The sequence below is a fragment of the Scyliorhinus canicula genome, chromosome 24 (genome assembly GCF_902713615.1).
Source record: "Scyliorhinus canicula chromosome 24, sScyCan1.1, whole genome shotgun sequence".
Lineage (NCBI taxonomy): Eukaryota > Metazoa > Chordata > Chondrichthyes > Carcharhiniformes > Scyliorhinidae > Scyliorhinus > Scyliorhinus canicula.
In genome coordinates this window covers 6,784,420-6,804,027 of record NC_052169.1, presented here as the reverse complement: position 1 = coordinate 6,804,027, position 19,608 = coordinate 6,784,420, and the positions used below count along the sequence as shown (strand labels likewise).

Sequence of the window (19,608 nt, the reverse complement as noted above, 5' to 3'; positions counted from 1 at the left end):
GTCTTGGGGGTTGCAACAGCAGAACCTGTTCCTGTCCTAGTCCGATGTCCACAAGCCTGCAGTTTCCAGCAACTATCGCAGGGCAGTGATTGGGTTTGGGAACCTTGAATAATTTTTAACAAAGTTTGAGGATAACGAGGCAGCCAACTGTAGCAGCCTTACCAAAACCCTGGGTGGAACTGGTCAATATCACACCCACCTGCTTTAAGTTCAGACATTTAACCTGCACATGGGTGGTATGCAGCTGTCTATGTGCACACGTGAACCCAGTACACATAGATTTTGACTTGCCTGATCAGTTGGCGATGAAGAACAGCAACTATCACAGAGCATGGTTGGGTCACGCTGCTCCAAAGCAGGCGTCAGTCACAAACCAGTATGTTGGGTACAGTTTCACATATTTACCTGGATAAAGGTGGCCAGCAGAATGCAGCTCATCTCCTGCTCCAAGATGACCTTGTTCTGCGGATTGTTGTAACAAGCTGTGATTAATGTTGGGAACAGTACTTTGATCAACCGTTGATCACTAAAGTACTGAAAAGGCAGTTGGCAGAGCTTCTGAAGGACTGTAGGGTGACGACCTGATTGTACCGTTACCTAAAAAAATAAAAAAATATTAAGTTCATAAAGTAGGATAAAAAACAGCAAAACAGTGAATTATGCAGAGATCTGGAAAATATTATAAATCGTGAATTTGTATGCACTGCTGCAGCGTTGTATTCCTTTCCCCCATCATAACGCCTAGGTACACATTTATAATGTAAACTTGTCACACTGTCATTATAACCTCCCACCAGTGGCGTTGCTGCAGCACCTCCATTTTCCCTCTCAGCACCTCACCCTGTACCAGAGAAACTCGCATGCCCCAACCAACACTGCTTTTCAAATGGCTGTAAGCACTACTTTTTGATAAGAAACATTAACATGAGATCAAAGTTTTATGCAGAAATAAGGACCTACTTTATGCCTTTAAGATAGGGATTTAATTATGTCTGTGGGTCACATGCCTAATTATCCCCTGCTGTATTTCACCTGCTTGCATGGACCACAAAGGATTAAGTAATGTGGGGGCAAAGAAGGAAGCTAATGCAAACAGAATAAAAACAAAATAATGATGAAAGCACACAGCAGGTCTGCTCGTGTCTGAAGAAGAAAGTAGGTTAATGTTTCAGGTGGGAACTTTCATCACAACCTATCATTCACTTTTCCCATCGTATATTTCTGTCAGCTTCTATTTTTATATCAGATTTTGAGTTTTCCTTTCCACCTCCAGGTAAAATCATGAAGGCATCCCACACCTTTGAGGCTGCTGGTGCAGTGTGTAAACCTTTTAAACATTTGCATGACAGGGTTGGACTAACAGAAAATGGACGAAGACAAATTAGCTAAACACACAACCACAAGTAGGTGTGTCGCCGTCTGTCTCATACTGTTTAGCACCGTGTCAAAGACAGCTGAAATGGGATACGAGACAACACAGATGTCAGAGAATGGGAGAAGTGGTTACTTCTAAGTGACCACTGCAACCTAGGAAGGTCAGAGATCATGCATGACATGGCAGAGGAAACTGCTGTGGAATGTCCCACTCTGCATTACAATAACCCGGAGGAAGCCCCGGGCTAAATTGCATTTTTAGGAATGGTTTCACTAGCTGTTACCAAAGTGTTTAATCAGGAACCTCCAGGTTCCATCCGCTACCGAAGTTGAGTTAGTTCTCATCAACTGTTGGGTTGCTAGAATTGGCCTGCGTGCTCCCGGGGTGCGATGTGGAATCTGGATTGTTATCCAAATGATGCGCTGGAATCCAGTGGAATGGTTGGGAGAGAAAAACTTGGATTCAGCTACAATGCTCTCCATGGTCAAATATTTGAAGGGCACTTATGTCTCAAACATTTATTGTCCATCACTAACTGCTTTGGGAAGAAGGTGGCAGTGGTGAGTTCCCTCCCTGAATACAACTGAATGACTTGCCAAGCTATTTTGCAGCGCACTTAAGAGTCAACCATATTGTTGTGGGTCTGGAGTCACATACAGGCCAGACCGGGTAAGGATGACAGATTTCCTTCCCTAAAGGGACATGAGTGAATCTGATGGCTTTTCTTGACAACAACAATTCAATAGTTTCATGGTCATAATTACTGCTGCAAATGTTTTATTCCAGATTTATTTCATGGAGTGAATTTAAATTCCCCTGCCATGGTGAGTTTTGAACACACATTTTTGGATTAATAATCTAACCCATGGGATTACCTGTTCAGGAACATAACAACCGTGCTGAATTAATAGCTATTCGCTCCGGTTAAGTCCATTGAGGGATATTTGAAGCCAATCACTGGTGTAATGAAGAGAACATGGTAGCCAACCTATGCACAGTAAGATCCCATAAATAGCAACGTGATGATGTCCAGACAGTTGTTTTTTTTTTAAAATGATGCTTGTTGAAGGATAAGATTGATACTTGGGGAAATTATGCAGTCAATGTTGCTTCAATTTTTTCCCCTAGAGCCAATGACTTGTGCTACACTGGAGCAGCTCGCCAGTGCCTTGTACAAATTGGTCAGTGAGCCCAGGAGCTTTCTGCCTCTGTGCTTGGTGGCATGTGAGGAGGGGGCGGGTCATGATCGGGATAGAGGTCAGGAGTGGGAACTTTGGTGATTCGCCCCAATTCATGCCCAGGTACCTGGACCATGCGGCGCAATTAACGAGCCCCCCCCCCCCCCCCCCCCCCCCCCCCCGGTGACCTTGCTCAGTATTAGGACTCCATACCACAGGAATGAGCTAAACTGGAATCTTTCAAACCCAACCTTCAACTTACTGCAAAGAGTGGTATACGGTTGGGCTGGTATTAAATTCCACCAAGTGAGAGAAAAAGGAACAAAATGTTCAGCATTTAAGACCTATTACAATCTAAAAATTACAACCAACAAATGATGCAACAATGCTAGTTCCATTGGCGTTTGATCCTAGACTCCCAATCAGTGAACATTTAGAGAGGAGAAAAAAGTATTCACTGGAGAAGAACAGACTATTAGAATTCTCCAGTGTCCCCCTTCCCCCAACCTTTTAGCAGCCAAGTTGACTGAATCTAATGACGCATGAATAGACTTGGTCTCCAAAGGCACAGAGGTACACAATTAATTGCCCACCACCACACTCCCTTCCTCAGAATACAGCATCAGTTTGCTGCGGGAGGAATGCAGGGCACAGTCATCCCCTGAATCTACAATTTGCTGAGATTTTATAACTGCATATGTTATAAAGCAAACAGCCTGGGTAAAGTGTGTGCGGGGGAAGGGATGTGTGTGTGTGTGTGAGTGGTGGTGGGGGGGGGGGGGGGAAAGAGGGAAAGAGGAGGCTTCAGAAGACACTTAAAAAAATTCCAGTGATGTCGCCATTAGTTTTGCTTATCACTGCTCTCATCAGCTTAGCCGGGTCCAAGAGTAAGACTGTTTAGACTAATGGGGCCTGTCATAAAGCAGGCCAAGTTTACAGAGAGACTTGCGCACATTAAGAAATGAAGCAATACCACTAATGGAACCTTGCTGTGCCCACATCCTGTTAGCTCCACAAAACCTTTTCAATCAAGTCATTAAATTCAACTAACTGATATTAAAATCAAATCACTCCCAGGTTAGCTTGATTACCAATGAACAATAAGGAAACATAAATTCCCTCAGAACCGTCTTTCTTCAGCCTGGGAGGTAGGCCGGGATAGGCCTCGAGGAGCTGTAAAACTGCAGCTCAGGATTGTAAATTGTGGGTTGGCAAAACACAAACTTTCCAGGCGCAAGCACTCATGTCGACTAGCACCCAAATTAAAACCAGAGGTGCTGGATAAAACAGAGGAGCCTGCGACAACATAAATTGCACGGTTTTACAAGATTTCTTTCAAAGGGTTATTTAACAACTGCTGCAGAATATATGGCCCCACTGATGATGTACTTGAGTTGTAAGAATGCAAGTAAACAAATCCAAGTTTTAGGCACGAGGGCGAGAGACCTACTGCCATGGGCTGTAATATATTGCGAGCAGCGATCTGTAATAAACAGATTAATGCTACATACTGAGCGAGACATTGGGGACCGAGCGGTGATGTACTCACAGGAGGTTGGAAGCAACAAAGCCTGGAAACATGAAGTACAAAAAATAACAAAGAAAGTATGAAGAAAAAAAACAGATAGGTTAAGTGCTCCTCATCATTTTCCGGCCATTCCCTATTTGAAAAAGACGGGTGTTCAGAAACCAAGTAGACACTGGATCATATTCTCAACTGGGATATGCTCACCATTATTCAATGCCACGGGTCAAAGTTGAAGAAATAGGAAAGGCCTGGAGTTAGTGCCCGTGATGTCAGTGTGAGTCAGCACATTTAAATTGGGAGGGAGATTAAATAACCACAGAAAATCCAGGAAATGTGCAGAACAGTCAGACTTAGACAGAGAAAGAGAAATTAATATTTCAGCAGGGATCTTGTATTTGATTTATTGTCATGTGTACCGAAGTACAGTGAAAAGTATTGCTCTGTGTACAGTCCAGACAGATCGTTCCATACATGAAAAACATGGGACATACAATAGACACACAATGTAAATTTCACAAGACATCGGGTGAAGCATACGGAGTGTAGTGCTACTCAGTGGAGAAGATGTTTGGAGAGATCAGTTCAGTCCATAAGAGGGTAATTCAGGAGTCTGCTAACAGTGGGGAAGAAGCTGTTCTTAAATTGGAACTGCTTGAAAGCCTGTACCTGAAACACGAGTCAGACTTTCTTAAATCTTTTAGATATGCAATGACATACGATGGAGTTCCATTTGTATCTGATGGAACAGATGCCATGGCACTATTGTAAAGAGGACGGGAGGTTTTCCCCGGTGTCCTGGGCAATATTGTCCCTCAACAATACGAAGGCAGATTATTTGCTCATTATCACATTGCTGTTTATGGAGCCTGCTGTGTGAAAATTAGCTGCTGCATTTCCTTACATAAGTGACTATACTTCAAAAGTATTTAACTGGCTGTAAAGTGCTGAGGGGTGTCCTGAAGTGGTGAAAGGCGCTAAAGAAGTCCACGCCCTACCTTTTCAATCAGTGTTTGATTCCGAATCTCAAAGTGCATTATGGCAGCCCATTAAATGCAAATTGTTGCACTGCACAGCGATAAACTCTTGACACACTTCCACCAAACTATGAAACATAAGGGCATGTTCAACACTAGGTTTCAGAACGTGCCAGCAAGTAATCATAGATTCAATCTGACGTGACTTCAGTGCTGGAGAAACACCGTGCCGTTATTGAAACCTTTGTACAGCAGGGTATTCCCATTTGCAGGATATTTACTGCTTTTCTGAAAACTGAGCCGGGCACAAATGATACTAATGTAATATGGATTTATCACATCAAACTGGGTAACTTCATCGTTATCAAGCATCAGCTGTTTCTTAGTCAGTAGCACCATCGCCAGAGCTCTGGAATTCCTTCCCTAATGCTCTCTCACCCCTCTTCTTTTCAAAAATGCTCCTTAAAGCCTCCTTCTTTGACCAGGCGTTTGATCGCCTGCCCTAGTATGTCATTTGGCAGTGTCAACTTCAGCTTGGTGATGCGGTAGTCAAACACCTCGAGACATTTTACCCTGTTAAAGGTGTTACACAAATGCTAGTTGTTATTGGTTAAAGCCCCACACCAGCATATATTCCAAGCCGCACTTAATGAATGCTGCACTAAGTATAATAATAATTGTTATTGTCATAAGTAGGCTTACATTAAAACCGCAATGAAGTTACTGTGAAAAGCCCCTCGTCGCCACATTCCGGCGCCTGTTCGGGTACACAGAGGGAGAATTCAGAATGTCCAATTCACCCAACAGCACGTCTTTCGGGACTTCTGGGAGGAAACCCGAGCACCTAAAGGAAACCCACGCAGACACAGGGAGAACGTGCAGACTCCACACAGACAGTGACACAAGCCCGGAATCGAACTTGGGACCCTGGCGCTGTGAAGCAACAGTGCTAACCACTGCGCTATGGTGTCTTTCCATCGAGCCATTAACCCAACCCTCCCTAATGTGAACGTTTAAAATCCCACAATGCTATTTAGAAGAACAGGGGAATTTCTTTCCCCATGTTCTGGTTGCTACAGCTGAAACAGATAATCTGGCCATTTATTGCCAAATCTGTGGGAGCTCACTGTGCACAATATAGCTGGTGCGTTTCCGATATCACACCAGCGAGGAGACATCAAAGCAACTGCATTGGCTGTAAAGTGGTTCGGGTCCTCCTGATATTGTGGAAATCGTTGTAAAAGTAGAATTCTTTATTTCTTTTTGTGTATTGGGAAGCAGTGTACAGTGAAAACAAACACTGTCTGGAGAGCCAAAACAGAGCTAGCAATCCCCTCCAAAAAATTTAACTTTTAAAAAAATACAACCAAAACTCAATTTGTTACATTGGTAAATATACTAACCACTGTGATGTAAAGCTGCACAAATCACAGCGCTCAAGTTTCAAAGCAGGATTGCACCGAGTTAGTTGATTTCAGCCAACGTGACAAAACTGCCTCGGGATTCGGAAATAAAGAGAGAAAATGCTGGATAAACTCAAGCAGATCCGACAGCATCAGTGGAGAGAGAAGCAGAGTTGACGTTTCGAGTGCGCCTGACTCTCCTTCAGAGCTGAAGAGAAGTAGAAATGAGATGGATATGTAGTTGGCGAGGGGAGTGGAGAAGGTTTGGGATATCCACACCCAGCGCTAATGATAAGAGCAGCTTGTGGTAACACCAGCCCACAAGCAACCCCTCCTGCCCTCCCCAACCATATAATCTAACACATTTCTAACCCCCTTCAATTCTGAAGAAGGCTATTCCAGAGTCAAAACGTTAACTGTTTCCCTTGGCACAGATGCTGCTGGACCTGCTAAATTTATCCAGCATTTTCTATCTTTATTTCAGATTTCCAGCCATTTGCAGTGTTTTGCTTTTATTGTTTGCCTTCTACCTTCTAATGACTATCTAGTGGCGGATACTGGGAACAGAGTGTGCAGAGGTTTTTAAAAATAAATTTAAAGTACCCAGTTATTTTTTTCCAATTAAGGGGCAATTTAGCGCGGCCAATCCACCTACCCTGCACATCTTTGGGTCGTGGGGGTGAAACCCACGCACACACGGGGAGAATGTGCAAACTCCACACGGAGTGACCCGAGGCCAGGATCGAACCTGGGACCTCGGCAATGTAGGCAGCAGTGCTAACCACTGCGTCACCGTGCCGCCCTAAGTGTGCAGAGGTTGATAGAGGGCTGACTCTTGCTGGGCTACCATATTCCCAACAATGATATAGTTTGCAAACACTCGTTGGTTTAAAGAAAAAATGGGTATTTGGGCACTAGCTGGTTTCCATTGATCTGCGAAAGTTGAGAGAAGAAAAAGAGAAACTTTAAATGCAAATATGAAACACAGGGTCCATCGTCTATGCTACTTTATCTTCGCACAAGCGTTACTCCCTGGAATATAGAAGGTAAGAGTGACTTGATTGAAATTGACAAGATGATGTTGCTGAATTTTTCCCAGCACTTTGTTTATATTTCAGATTTCCAGCATCTGTGAAACCTACAACATGTGTAGGTTGTATACATTGGGCTTAGGATGATCTTATTGAAACATATAAGGTGGCTGAGGCGGCTTGATGGGGCCGATACTGGGAGGATACCTCCGCTAGAGAGAGTACTGGGGCTGGTTTAGCATAGTGGGCTAAACAGCTGGTTTGTAATGCAGAACAAGGCCAGCAGCGCGGGTTCAATTCCCGTACCCGCCTCCACGAACAAGCGCCGGAATGTGGCGACTAGGGGCTTTTCACTGCAACTTAATTGAAGCCTACTCGTGACAATAAGCGATTATTATTATTACTAGTAGGGGAGACTAAAATTAGGGGCACAGTTAAAAAATAAGAGGTCTCTTTTTTTGAGATAGGGTGGAGACATTTTTTTCTCACTTAGGGTAATTAGTCTGTGGAGTTTTCTTCCCCAGAAAGCAGTGGAGACTGGGTCATTAAACTTATACAAACGGGCAGCACGGTGGCACAGTGGTTAGCATTGCTGCCTACGGCGCTGAGGACCCGGGTTCGAATCCCGGCCCTGGGTCACTGTCCGTGTGGAGTTTGCACATTCTCCCCGTGTCTGCGTGGGTTTCGCCCCCACAACCCAAAGATGTGTAGGGTAGGTGGATTGGCCACATTAAATTGCCCCTTAATTGGAAAAAAAAATAATTGGGTACTCTAAATTTAAAAAAAAACAAAAAAAAACTTATACAAGGATGTTAGATCAAGTTTTGATAGACAAGGGAGTCAAGGGTGGTCAGAACAGTGGAGTTGTCACCACAATCAGATCAGCCTTGATCTTATCAAAAGATGGAGCAGTTCGAGTGGCTGAATGGTCAGTCCTATGTTCCTTTATTTCTAAGTTCATTCAGATTCAGCGCAAGCTCGGGAAATGCTAAAAAGGGATTGTACCACTTTACATATCTTTCAATAGTGCTCCCATAGTGAATATGACAAGTTTATTCTGCTGGCTGTGGGATATCCGCACCCATCGTTAATAATATAAGAGCAGCTCGCTGTAACACCAGCCCACAAACCACTGAACTACATGCCTGGGGAAGCAAACGTGGAAGAATTTTTATATGAATGGTTGAAATGATCATACACAAATATGGACTCTTAGGCTGCATAAGGTGAATGCATGAAAAACACCAGTTGATAGCTGAGCACTGGAACCCCCCATTTCCCTACAGTCTATAAGGAATTGCTCAACCAGTGTTTTGCTGGCTTCATAAAAACCAACTTCGCACAAAAGCACAAGCTGTGGACATTTTGCTATCACTGCTCCATTTTCACTACACCGTTTTGAGCCTTTAAGTAGGATTACTTCAACCACCGGTGTGAGTTATTTAGTTCACTATTTCATAGATCATAGAATTTACAATGCAGAAGGAGGCCTTTCAGCCCATCAAGTCTACATCGTTGAAAGAGCACCCTACTTAAGGCCACACCTCCACCCTATCCCCGGAACCCCGCAACCCTACTAAATTGCCATTACGGGGCAATTTAGCGTGACCAATCCACCTAACCTGCACATCGTTGGACTGTGGGAGGAAACTGGAGCACCCGAAGGAAACCCACACAGACACAGGAAGAGCGTGCAGACTCTGCACAGACAGTGACCCAAGCCGGAATCGAGCCAGGGTCCCTGGTGCTGTGAAGCAACAGTGCTAACCACCGTGCAACCGTACTGCCCACTGTGCTACCGTGCCGATGGAGACATTAAAATAAAACCCATTACAATTAAAGTTCATACAAAATACTGTCTGTGGTCTTCCCCTGCTGCAGTTCAAAAAGTTTCCCCAGAGGCATGAGTGAAGTTATGGATGTGACTATGTATGTCAGCTGCCTCTGGAGGCCGATCTAGTGGTAGAAGATGGTAGTTACAGGGAGAGGGCAGATTAGCTCCGGGAGTCTGTCATGCTAACGTCAGTGTACTTTTGGAGGAAGGAGCTGAGGAGAGGTTGTGAGGGAGTGTGACAGGGGTTAGTTAGTTGCATTTAGCAGCCTATTGCATAGCAGCGTGACCTTCAGACCAGATTACCTGTGTTTCCTTTGAACTAGGAGCAATGTGTGTGACCTGTCAGTCACCCACTTGGCTTTGTCTCTTCCCAATTTGCAACACCCAGACGGTTGTCTGACCTGTCCAATGGCAGATAAATACAGGCAAATACATTTGAATTGGCCGAATGCCGCTCATTCCTGATGTGCGGATTCAGGGGCAATATCAAAATAAAATGAATTACTTTGCTATGGGTGGCACAGGGGTAGACCTATTTTTCCACTTGGTCATTCCAACTGCTGCTGGTGCTGAGAGCTCCACTAATATTTTCTTGTTTTGTGATTAAACCTCCAGCAATCCATCCAGCCAGAATTAGAAACCATAGAGGTGCACATTCCCTGGACATGCACTTCGATTGTTCTTCCTCAACCTGACCTTTGGGAACCACAAAAAGTAAAATGATCTCAAAGGTCATTTTGGGAAGTTTGCCTGCCCAGAGGAAGCCACTATGGCCATTAAGAAAGCCCGCCCTGAGTGAAAAGCTCAAGAAACTGAACGTCCCAATGGTCTCATCAATACCGCAATACTATTCTTTCAATTTTATTACTGGCAATGTTTTTCTTAGCTGTTTCTCAATGCTCTGGTTACAAGTTCTGTGCTTACTCATTAAGGTCAAGTGACTGGATGCAGGATATTTCTCCCCACCAGCAACTTTGGGGAAATCATGCTGCCATTGTATTTCCTGTGCAAACCCACTGCTGTAACATTATCGCATTTGAACAATTGGCTGCAACTGATTGAGTGAAATATCTGCTGGAATATTTGAGGGTCCAATATTGGGTCCCAAGTTGCAGAAAGAATGTTCTGGCTCTCTGTTAACTAACGGTGAACGTTGACAGGTTTGAGTATAAAATCAAGGTCAACACACTTCAGAAGTACTTCATTGACTCTAAAGCACTCGGGATGCCGTACTTGTGAAAAACTCTATATAAAGGCAAGTCATTATTTCTTTCTTCTCATCGGATGACAATTGATAACTCTAGCTTCAGAAAAGAAACTTGGGGGTTTTCATCAAAATGTATAAGCATGTACATCTCGGAAGCTCAAATAATAAACAGTGGGCTCTGATGAAAGGAATGGAAAGAGCTGAGAATAACTTAACTGGATAGAAGAAAAAATATTACAGCAATTGCTGAGATCTCTTTAACGAGTTGCCACCCATCTGGCTTTGCATCAGTAATTTCTACTATCTAAACCAGGTACCAGAAATAAACCCACCCCCTTTCCTGTCTCACAATTTGGAGATATTAGTTAACGTTGAGAGACATCGGAACCCCAGCTTGGATTTAACCTTTTCCAAAATCCATCTGGCTTTGAACCTCGCACAAAATCCTTAAAATGATCTGCAAATGACAATTCCTGCAGTAAAGTGTTACGGCTTTGTACCGATGTGTAAAACGCAGCAACACTTTCTTTTAAAAGAAAGTTTTTTTTAGAGCACCCAATTCATTTTTTCCAATTAAGGGGCAATTTAGCGTAGCCAATCCACCTAACCTGCACATCTTTGGGTTGTGGGAGCGAAACCCACACAAACACAGGGAGAATGTGCAAACTCCACACGGACAGTGACCCAGAGCTGGGATCGAACCTGGGACATCAGCACCGTGAGGCACCAATGCTAACCACTGCGCCACCGTGCTGCCCTTACTTTCTGTGTAGTTTATCAATGTGGAACAAAGAAGTTTACTATTAAATATTCTTGTTACACGAGTTGACAAACTAAAATCTCAATCTGTTTACCGTCAAAATGGGCACATAAGGGAATTGAAAATACATTCAATTATGGAAATAATTCGAAGTGTGATGCTTATGGTGCATTCAGATCAAGATTATACAGCTGTGAAGATAGAGGGACTCTTTTCATTACAGCATTTTTAGCAAGTGGTAAAGCCGGGGTTTTAGTGGGTTGGGGTTCAGTGAAGGGCAGTCGGATATACTTCTGTCAAACTGCGAGACTTCCGGTGGCAGTATGTAGGGGAAGACGTACACCAAGAAGCTCCTGCTAGGGTACTGTACTTTTACCTCTTTACGCCCAGTTTCTGAGGGTATTTTTGCTTAAAATCCCACTTGATTGTGCCCACATAAGGGAAATGCTCAGAAGGGCCAGGGTAAAGAAAGTTGAAGACAGAATTTTGTCGATGGAATCGGAGGCTTCTTTGGGGCTCTTTGGTGGAGAAAATGCCGGAGGCTGCTCCGGCCACTCCACTAACAGCCGAGATGCTTACCGGCGGAATTCGAGAAACAATGGCGGGTTGTATCCGGGGATCTCTGTAAAGACAATGGAAAATGCCCTGGCTCCCATTCGATTGGAGAAGACCAAAAAGACAGTAAAAGCACATGGCGCTGTGATAAAGAGCACGGAGGTGGCTTTCTCTCTCTCTCTCTCTCATTCGAGGCATAGCGGCAAAATTACCTCTCTGGAAGCTGATTTGTCTCTGATGGCTGGTGTGAATAAAGCACTTGAAGGCCAAAGTGGATGATTTGGAGACTCATTCCAGAAGGCAGAATCATCGAGGGTTGCCAGAGTGAATGGGAGGCCCAACTCCAACAGAATACTTTTCAAAGATGTTTGGGAAGATGATGGGGGAGGGTAGATGCACATCCCCCCCCCCCCCCCCCCCCCGAGCTGGACCGAGCCCAACGGAAACCCCGTCCCAAAGAACCACCACGAGCTATTATTATGAAGCTCCACAGCTTCCAGGAAAAGGAATGGGTCGTGAGAATTTTAAAAGTAAATTTAGAGTACCCAATTCATTTTTTTCCAATTAAGGGGCAATTTAGCATGGCCAATCCACCTGCCCTGCACATCTTTGGGTTGCAGGGATGAAACCCACGCAAACACGGGGAGAATGTGCACACTCCACACAGACAGTGTCCCAGAGCTGGGATCGAACCTGGGACCTCAGTGCCTCGGCACCGTCTGGCAGCAGTGCTAACCACTGCACCACCGTGCCGCCCCTGGAACGGGTCTTGAGATGAGCTAAGAAATATCACGACTATAAATGGGAAGGCCGTACCATCCGGCTTTATCAAGACTTTGGTGCGGAGCTGGCAAGGAAGCAGGCGACTTTAAAAAAAATTAGTTTAGAATATCCAATTCATTTTTCCAATTAAGGGGCAATTTAGCGTGGCCAATCCATCTAACTTGCACATATTTTGGGTTGTGGGGGCGAAACCCATGAAAACACGGGGAGAATGTGCAAACTCCACACGGATAGTGACCCAGAGCCGTCGATCGAACCTAGGACCTCGGCGCTGTGAGACAGCAGCACTAACCACTGCGCCACCGTGCTGCCCTAGCTTTTAATAAGGCTAAAGTCACCCTGTACAAGACTGGAGTTTGATTTCGGCTGGTGTACCTGACGCGGTTCAGAGTGACATTTGTGGCGAAAGATTATTTTTTTCGATGCGATGGAGGAAGTGGATTATTTTGTAAATAAACATGGGCTAGTTGCGAGATGATTGAGGATTCTGTGAGGTATTCTGATGTTGGCGAGTTGTTTGGGTTCCTTGTACATGCTCGTATTTCTTTGTTCTTGTGTGGGATGAGTGTTTTGAAAGTTGGATTTGGGAGGGGGGGGGGTGCTAATGTTAAGGGTGGGGTTTGTTCTTCATGCTGGAACCATCAAGGGAAATATATAGCTTCCTGTTTTTTACCATAGAATTTACAGTGCAGAAGGAGGTCATTCGGCCCATCGAGTCTGCACCGGCTCTTGGAAAGAGCACCCTACCCAAGGTCAACACCTCCACTCTATCCCCAAACCCAGTAACCCCACCCAACACTAAGGGCAATTTTGGACACTAAGGGCAATTTATCATGGCCAATCCACCTAACCTGCACATCCTTGGACTGTGGGAGGAAACTCCCGGAGCACCTGGAGGAAACCCACGCACATACGGGGAGGATGTGCAGACTCCACACAGACAGTGACCCAAGCCGGAATCGAACCTGGGACCCTGGAGCTGTGAAGTAATTGTGTTATCCACAATGCTACCGTGCTGCCTAGGGATTTTTTAATACTTTATATTATTTTTCTGTTAAGATTTTTCTTCACTCTGGGCGCTGCCCTGCAAGCCGAAGAATTAGTTAACAGGAGCAGAGGGTTGGGGGTAGCTGCAGCTCATTGTATTAGTTTGGTTTTAGATAATGGGCTTAGTGTTTTCATTCTGTTTGGGTTAATAGCAGTAGGGTTTAATGGTTTGTGTTCGCCTTACTGTTATTTGTATGTACATTTGGGTGTGGTATTGTTTGGGGATGGGGTGGTGGGGGAAGGTTTTAAAAAAAAATTTACTGGATGGTTGGGCCAGCGTTTATTGACCATCCCTAGTTGCCCTTCAGATGGTGTATGAGTTGCCTTCTTGAGCCGCTGCAGTTCCTGAGGTATAGGTATCCCAACAGTGCTGTTAGGGACAGGGCTGGGTTTTCCATTCGGTGCCTGGGACGATGCCGGGTGGTCCATCCGCTTTCATTCCTTTTTTGTGTTTTTGTAACGTTGAGTACAACTGAGTGGCTTGCTAGGAGGGCATCCGAGAGTCAACCACATTGCTGTTGATCTGGAGTCACACGGGAACCAGACCAGATAAGGACGGCAGATTTCCTTCCCAAAAGGACATTAGTGAACCAGATGAGTTTTCACAACAATCAACAATATTTTATTGAATTTAAATTCCACCACCTGCCATGGTGGGAGTCGAACCCAGGTCCTCAGATCATTCCCCTGGGTCTCAGGATTACTAGTCCAGTGACAATACCACTACGCCACTGCCTCCCCTGTTGACACAGGTTGAAATGAGAGAAAGGAGGAGTTGGAATTGAGTTTAGGAAGATCGTCTCACAAAAATTAGAGTGGGTTTCCAGATATGATACTGGTGGCAGAATGCCACAGTGGCTAAACAATGTTATGGAGATCTTTATGGATAGATGAATCAAATAATCTATGTCTATTAAATTATATAAAACTATTACCAAAGGCCAAAACATTCAGGAGAGACTTTTCCTGGTCTGAAATTTAAAGGTATGTGAAACTGCTATTATAGTTAAAGCACACACTGTTAATTCTTACAGTTTGTTACTAATACAGTGTTTTGGTGGTTTTTTGCAATCATGTTGTCCATAATGCTGTAATGAGAATCCCTAAGCCTACACCAAAATGTTACTTTTTTTGCCTCCGTCCCCAGTATAAGAACTTAATCTGGTACTAGTCAACCGCAAGTTTACGCAATTTCATATATCGTGTTTTTGAACCTTTATAAGCCAGAACATTGCTCTGCTGTCATGCTTATGGGCCTGTGCACTGCTGCCTCACGGCGCTGAGGACCCGGCCCCAGGTCACTGACTGTGTGGAGTTTGCACATTCTCCCCGTGATTGCGTGGCTTTTATCCCCATAACCCAAAGATGTGCAGGTTAGGTGGATTGGCCATGCTAAATTGCCCCTTAATTGGAAAAAACAGAATTGGGTGCTTAAAATAAAAATGCGTATGGGCCTGTAGGTAGATGGCAGTGCTTTGAGTTCAGTAGAGGGTTGCTTTAACCCAGTATTACTGACTAATTTGTTGTTGCAACCAATGCCTATAACTAGAGCCACTCAACACACCTACCGGGGTTAATAGGCACATGTCCGCACCAAAGGCCCCTTAAATATTGGGGTGTCAGGGGCAGCACGGTGGCCTAGTGGTTAGCACAACCGCCTCACGGCGCTGAGGTCCCAGGTTCGATCCCGGCTCTGGGTCACTGTCCGTGTGGAGTTTGCACATTCTCCCCGTGCCTGCGTGGGTTTCGCCCCCACAACCCAAAAATGTGCAGAGTAGGTGGATTGGCCACGCTAAATTGCCCCTTAATTGGAAAAAATAATTGGGTAATCTAAATTTATAAAAAAAAAAAAATAAAAAAATATTGGGGTGTCATGGTGGTAATGATTAACATATCTCACAGTGCCAGGGACCCGGATTCAATTCCAACCTTGGGTGACTGTGTGGAGGTTTGTATGTTCTCCCCGTGTCTGCGTGGGTTTCCTCCGGGTGCTCCGGTTTCCTGTCTCAGTCCAAACGTGTGCACGTTAGGTGGATTAACCAAGTTAACTTGCCCCTTAGTGTCCAAAAAAAGTTAGGTGGCGATATGGGAATAGGGTTGGGGCGTGAGCCTGGGTAGGATGCTCCTTGGAGGGTCTCCTTCTGCACTGTAGGGACTCTATGAAATAGCAAGCTTCTGATTTTAATCAGTTCACCGTGCATACATGCCAATTGTAGACTGAAGACAAAAATAATTATGGAATCAACAGATGGATTAAATTTATAATTAAATTTGCTGTTGATTCCCTTAGTTCCTATTTTTTATTTTGTCTTTATCATTTTTGGTCCATGGATTGCTAATAAGCCAAGCAGAGGAAGTAAGAAACTTAAAGTGTCAAAATGTGACACTATGTTATAAAGGTTTGCATTTTGGGCAGAAGAACCCAGACTTTATGGCACCCAAGATATTGGAGGCATTTCGATTGGTTGGCTGGTGGCCAATGGATTGGCCAAGGACAGTATCCTGCCCAGCCGCCGACAGTGATTGGGGTGGGGTTTTTCGGAGAGAACCCAGGAGCAGCCACAGGGCCCTCAAGGTGGAAGCAGCACTCTCTGTTGCAAGCAGAAGCTTCTAGACTCTGAAAGAAGAAACTGCCTCTCTCTCTCTCATGCTAGATGCATGCTATTTTGGTGAGTCTACAGTGCAAACCATTACAAGCTGAAAGAAAAAATAACCTCTATCTGGAAGCCCAGGCTGAAGAAGAAACTAATTAGAAGACACCCATCTGAAACAAAGACTCTTACCCGTTTACTTTTAATATTATTTTACACTCTGTTTGTAGTGTGTGGGGGCGTCTTAAAGAGTTACAGTTAGAAAGGTTAGATAATAGTTAAGCAGTTGTATTTGTTGCCTATTTAATTGTAGCCACCATAACAATATAAAGTTAATTGCGTTTAACTTTACAAACCTGGTGACTGTAGATATTGGGCAGCTGTAGACCGTGGGTATTTTAAAATAAAAATTCATTTCAACCCCATTGCGACTCTGGGTCAAGTGGGGCTGGAACTCCAGGTCACTGTCCATGTGGAGTTTGTACATTCTCCCCGTGTCACCCCCACAATCCAAAGAGATGTGCAGGGTAGGTAAATTGGCCACACTAAATTGCCCCTTAATTGGAAGAAAAAAGAATTAGGTACTCTAAATATATTTTTAAAAAGTGGGGCTGGAATTGTTCGCACACTAGCACAGGATGTTTTAACACTGTAGGAAAGTTCAGGTAATTTTACACCCTGACAGGCGTCCTCTGCCTTTTTTGCCCTAAAAATGTAAAGGGAGAGGTTGGCTTTGAAATCTAGCTCAAACCAATATTTCAGCTGGAATGTTTGTGAGTAGTAGTCCAGAGTGAAGGCTTTCCACCCATGCTAGTCTAAACCTGACAGTCTGGTTTCAAGGACAGTCAGCTAGCAATTATAAAGACTGGACAGAAAGAAAATCAAGTTTGTCAACACTAAATTTTAAAATGGTATGCATGCATCGAATGACCCACTCACGTAGCAACAATGTGAAGTGGGCCAGCTTTGGTTTGAACAAAAAAGGGATTGGCCACCCTAGAGGTATACAGAGCAGCAAGTGTTTAAATCACTTCTTTCACCTAACCCTTACTTTTTGTTATGTATTGTAACCAGTGCCTCTCTGTATAGTATGTCACATGGTTAGCTCAGTTGGCTGGATAGCTGGCTTGTAATGCAGGGCAAGGCCAGCAGTGTGGGTTCAATTCCCGTACTGGCTTAGGTTATTCATGAAGGCCCCGCCTTCTCAATCTTGCCCCTCGCCTGAGGTGTGGTGACCCTCAGGTTAAATTACCACCAGTCAGCTCTCTCCCCTCAAAGAGGAAGCCATGATGTGGAGATGCCGGCGTTGGACTGGGGTGAGCACAGTAAAGAAGCCTTACAACACCAGGTTAAAGTCCAACAGGTTTGTTTCAAATCACTAGCTTTTGGAGCACTGCTCCTCCCTCAGGTGAATGAGGAATGATTCTCCTGAGGAAGGAGCAGTGCTCCAAAAGCTAGTGATTTGAAACAAACCTGTTGGACTTTAACCTGGTGTTGAAAGACTTCTTTACTGTTCTCAAAGGGGAAAGCAGCCTATGGTCATCTGGGGCTATGACGACTCTAGAATTTCGCATGATTACATGGAGAGATCATCAGAGGCACATGGGAGATTTTCCCTCTACTTCCATGTGAGCAAGCAACACCTCTGCAATAAACTCTGACAACTGGTTAGGTAACTTACGGTGTGGCAACCTGGCTACCCTTTGTTTATACTGTGGGTAAGAGTTAAACCTCCAAAAACATAATAGGGAACAACTCTGTCCTTCCATTAACTATTATAAGAGGGAGCCGCGTAAACATTGTTTCACAAGTGGATTTTATTTTTTGTGTGTATTCTCTACTTTCTTTAAACCTCCTTTATATAACACACCGCTATCTAAAGCAAGAATCTGACGGGCAGGCGGTTCCAATACGTGGGCTGCCTATAATGATGGTTGGAAGATATTCTCTGCTGCCCTGCTCTGGGAAGTTAGGTTGATTTTGATATGATTCTATTAACCACATTAAACCACATATGTACCTGACACTGTAAATTTTGTGTTGGAAATTATGTTACAATCTCATGTTCAAACACTCTGTGGAACAGTGCCTTGTAGAACACTGCTGCAGCTTTCTACGGCCTGACTTTTTGACAAGTTGTATTATTTTCCCAATACTGCCACAGGCTACAAAAGCTTCTTTTCACTATTCACACAAAGCAACACATAGCAGATGCAATGTATAAAGCAATATATTAATGCCAGAATTTCTTTGAAGGCAAAGGACAACCGGGGTTAATGCCAAATGGGAAGGATTTTTCATACTTGCTAGTAGACAGTTTTGCTTTAAAGATGCAAGATCTGCATTATTTCCTCCCTTACATGGATAAACAGAACCTGAGGCAGAGGCACTGAATCAGCAGAATATGTCACAAATTGGGCCTTTTTCCTGCTCTTGGGTCAATTCTACATTGCTTTATTGTTCCGCCACTGCTTACATTAGCATTGAGATGCAAAGGCTGTTCCAGAGCTTCTAAATAGTAAGGTTCATGTAACCTTTTGAAACTTGCACGGATATTTTTCCTCACGTGACTGACGAGATAAATTAATTTTAGTGGGGGAAGGGAGGGGGTGTGAAGAACAAGGCTCCACCCCAGTTAACAAAGAACTGCACTCCAGTTTTTACAGGAGCTGTCCTATTCTCCCAGAATTAAAACATTTAATTTCTGAAGGATCAATATGTAGATTCATAATGAATTTAGGGGCAAATACAGTGTGCGGTGCAGAGCTATATAGATCAGGAGGGTCTCAGATTTGATCCCTCGCTTGAGTTGAATTAGCTGACCTCAGATGAGACAACAGATGGTGGGGTTACAAATATCCTTCAGCTAGGGAGGGGAAGTAAATTAGTCAGTAAATGATTGCTATGCAGTAACCTTTGCTGGAGAAAGGGGATGAGGTTGTTTGAAGAGAACAGGATTGCATTTAGCTATGGTGCCTTCCATGAAAAACGAGCTTGCTGAGGCTCGCTGTCTGAACTTGCAGATGAAGAATGGCTATTGGGGTGACATACCAGAGCAATCTCAGCACCTGTACACCACACTCCAGCAAGGGTGTGCTTCAAGACTGGCTTCAAGAGAGTGGAGGGGAAAAAGCAGGACGCCCATCCACATAATATGGAATCACAGTGCAGAGCAGGCATGAGTTTTCATCAGCACAGGACGGAAAATATCAGTCATTGGAAAAATTCTTATTTCCTCTGGAGCTACACAATTTTCTCATGCACTGAAGCCAGCGATTCAGAAACATGGTCTAATTTTAATGTTTACATTTTTTAGCTCATTATTCCATACCCCAGCGCCTT

At 44.2% G+C, this 19,608-nt stretch overlaps 1 protein-coding gene across 2 annotated transcripts in view; it reads right to left on the bottom strand.

The window, feature by feature from the left end:
* scaper (S-phase cyclin A-associated protein in the ER) overlaps positions 1-19,608 on the bottom strand; it is a 347,711-nt gene that overhangs the window by 7,461 nt on the left and 320,642 nt on the right. For both annotated transcript variants that reach the window (XM_038784220.1, XM_038784221.1), the window contains one exon: positions 406-597. In XM_038784220.1, the coding sequence (XP_038640148.1) occupies positions 406-597 (192 nt within the window). The remainder of the gene's footprint in view (positions 1-405; positions 598-19,608) is intronic.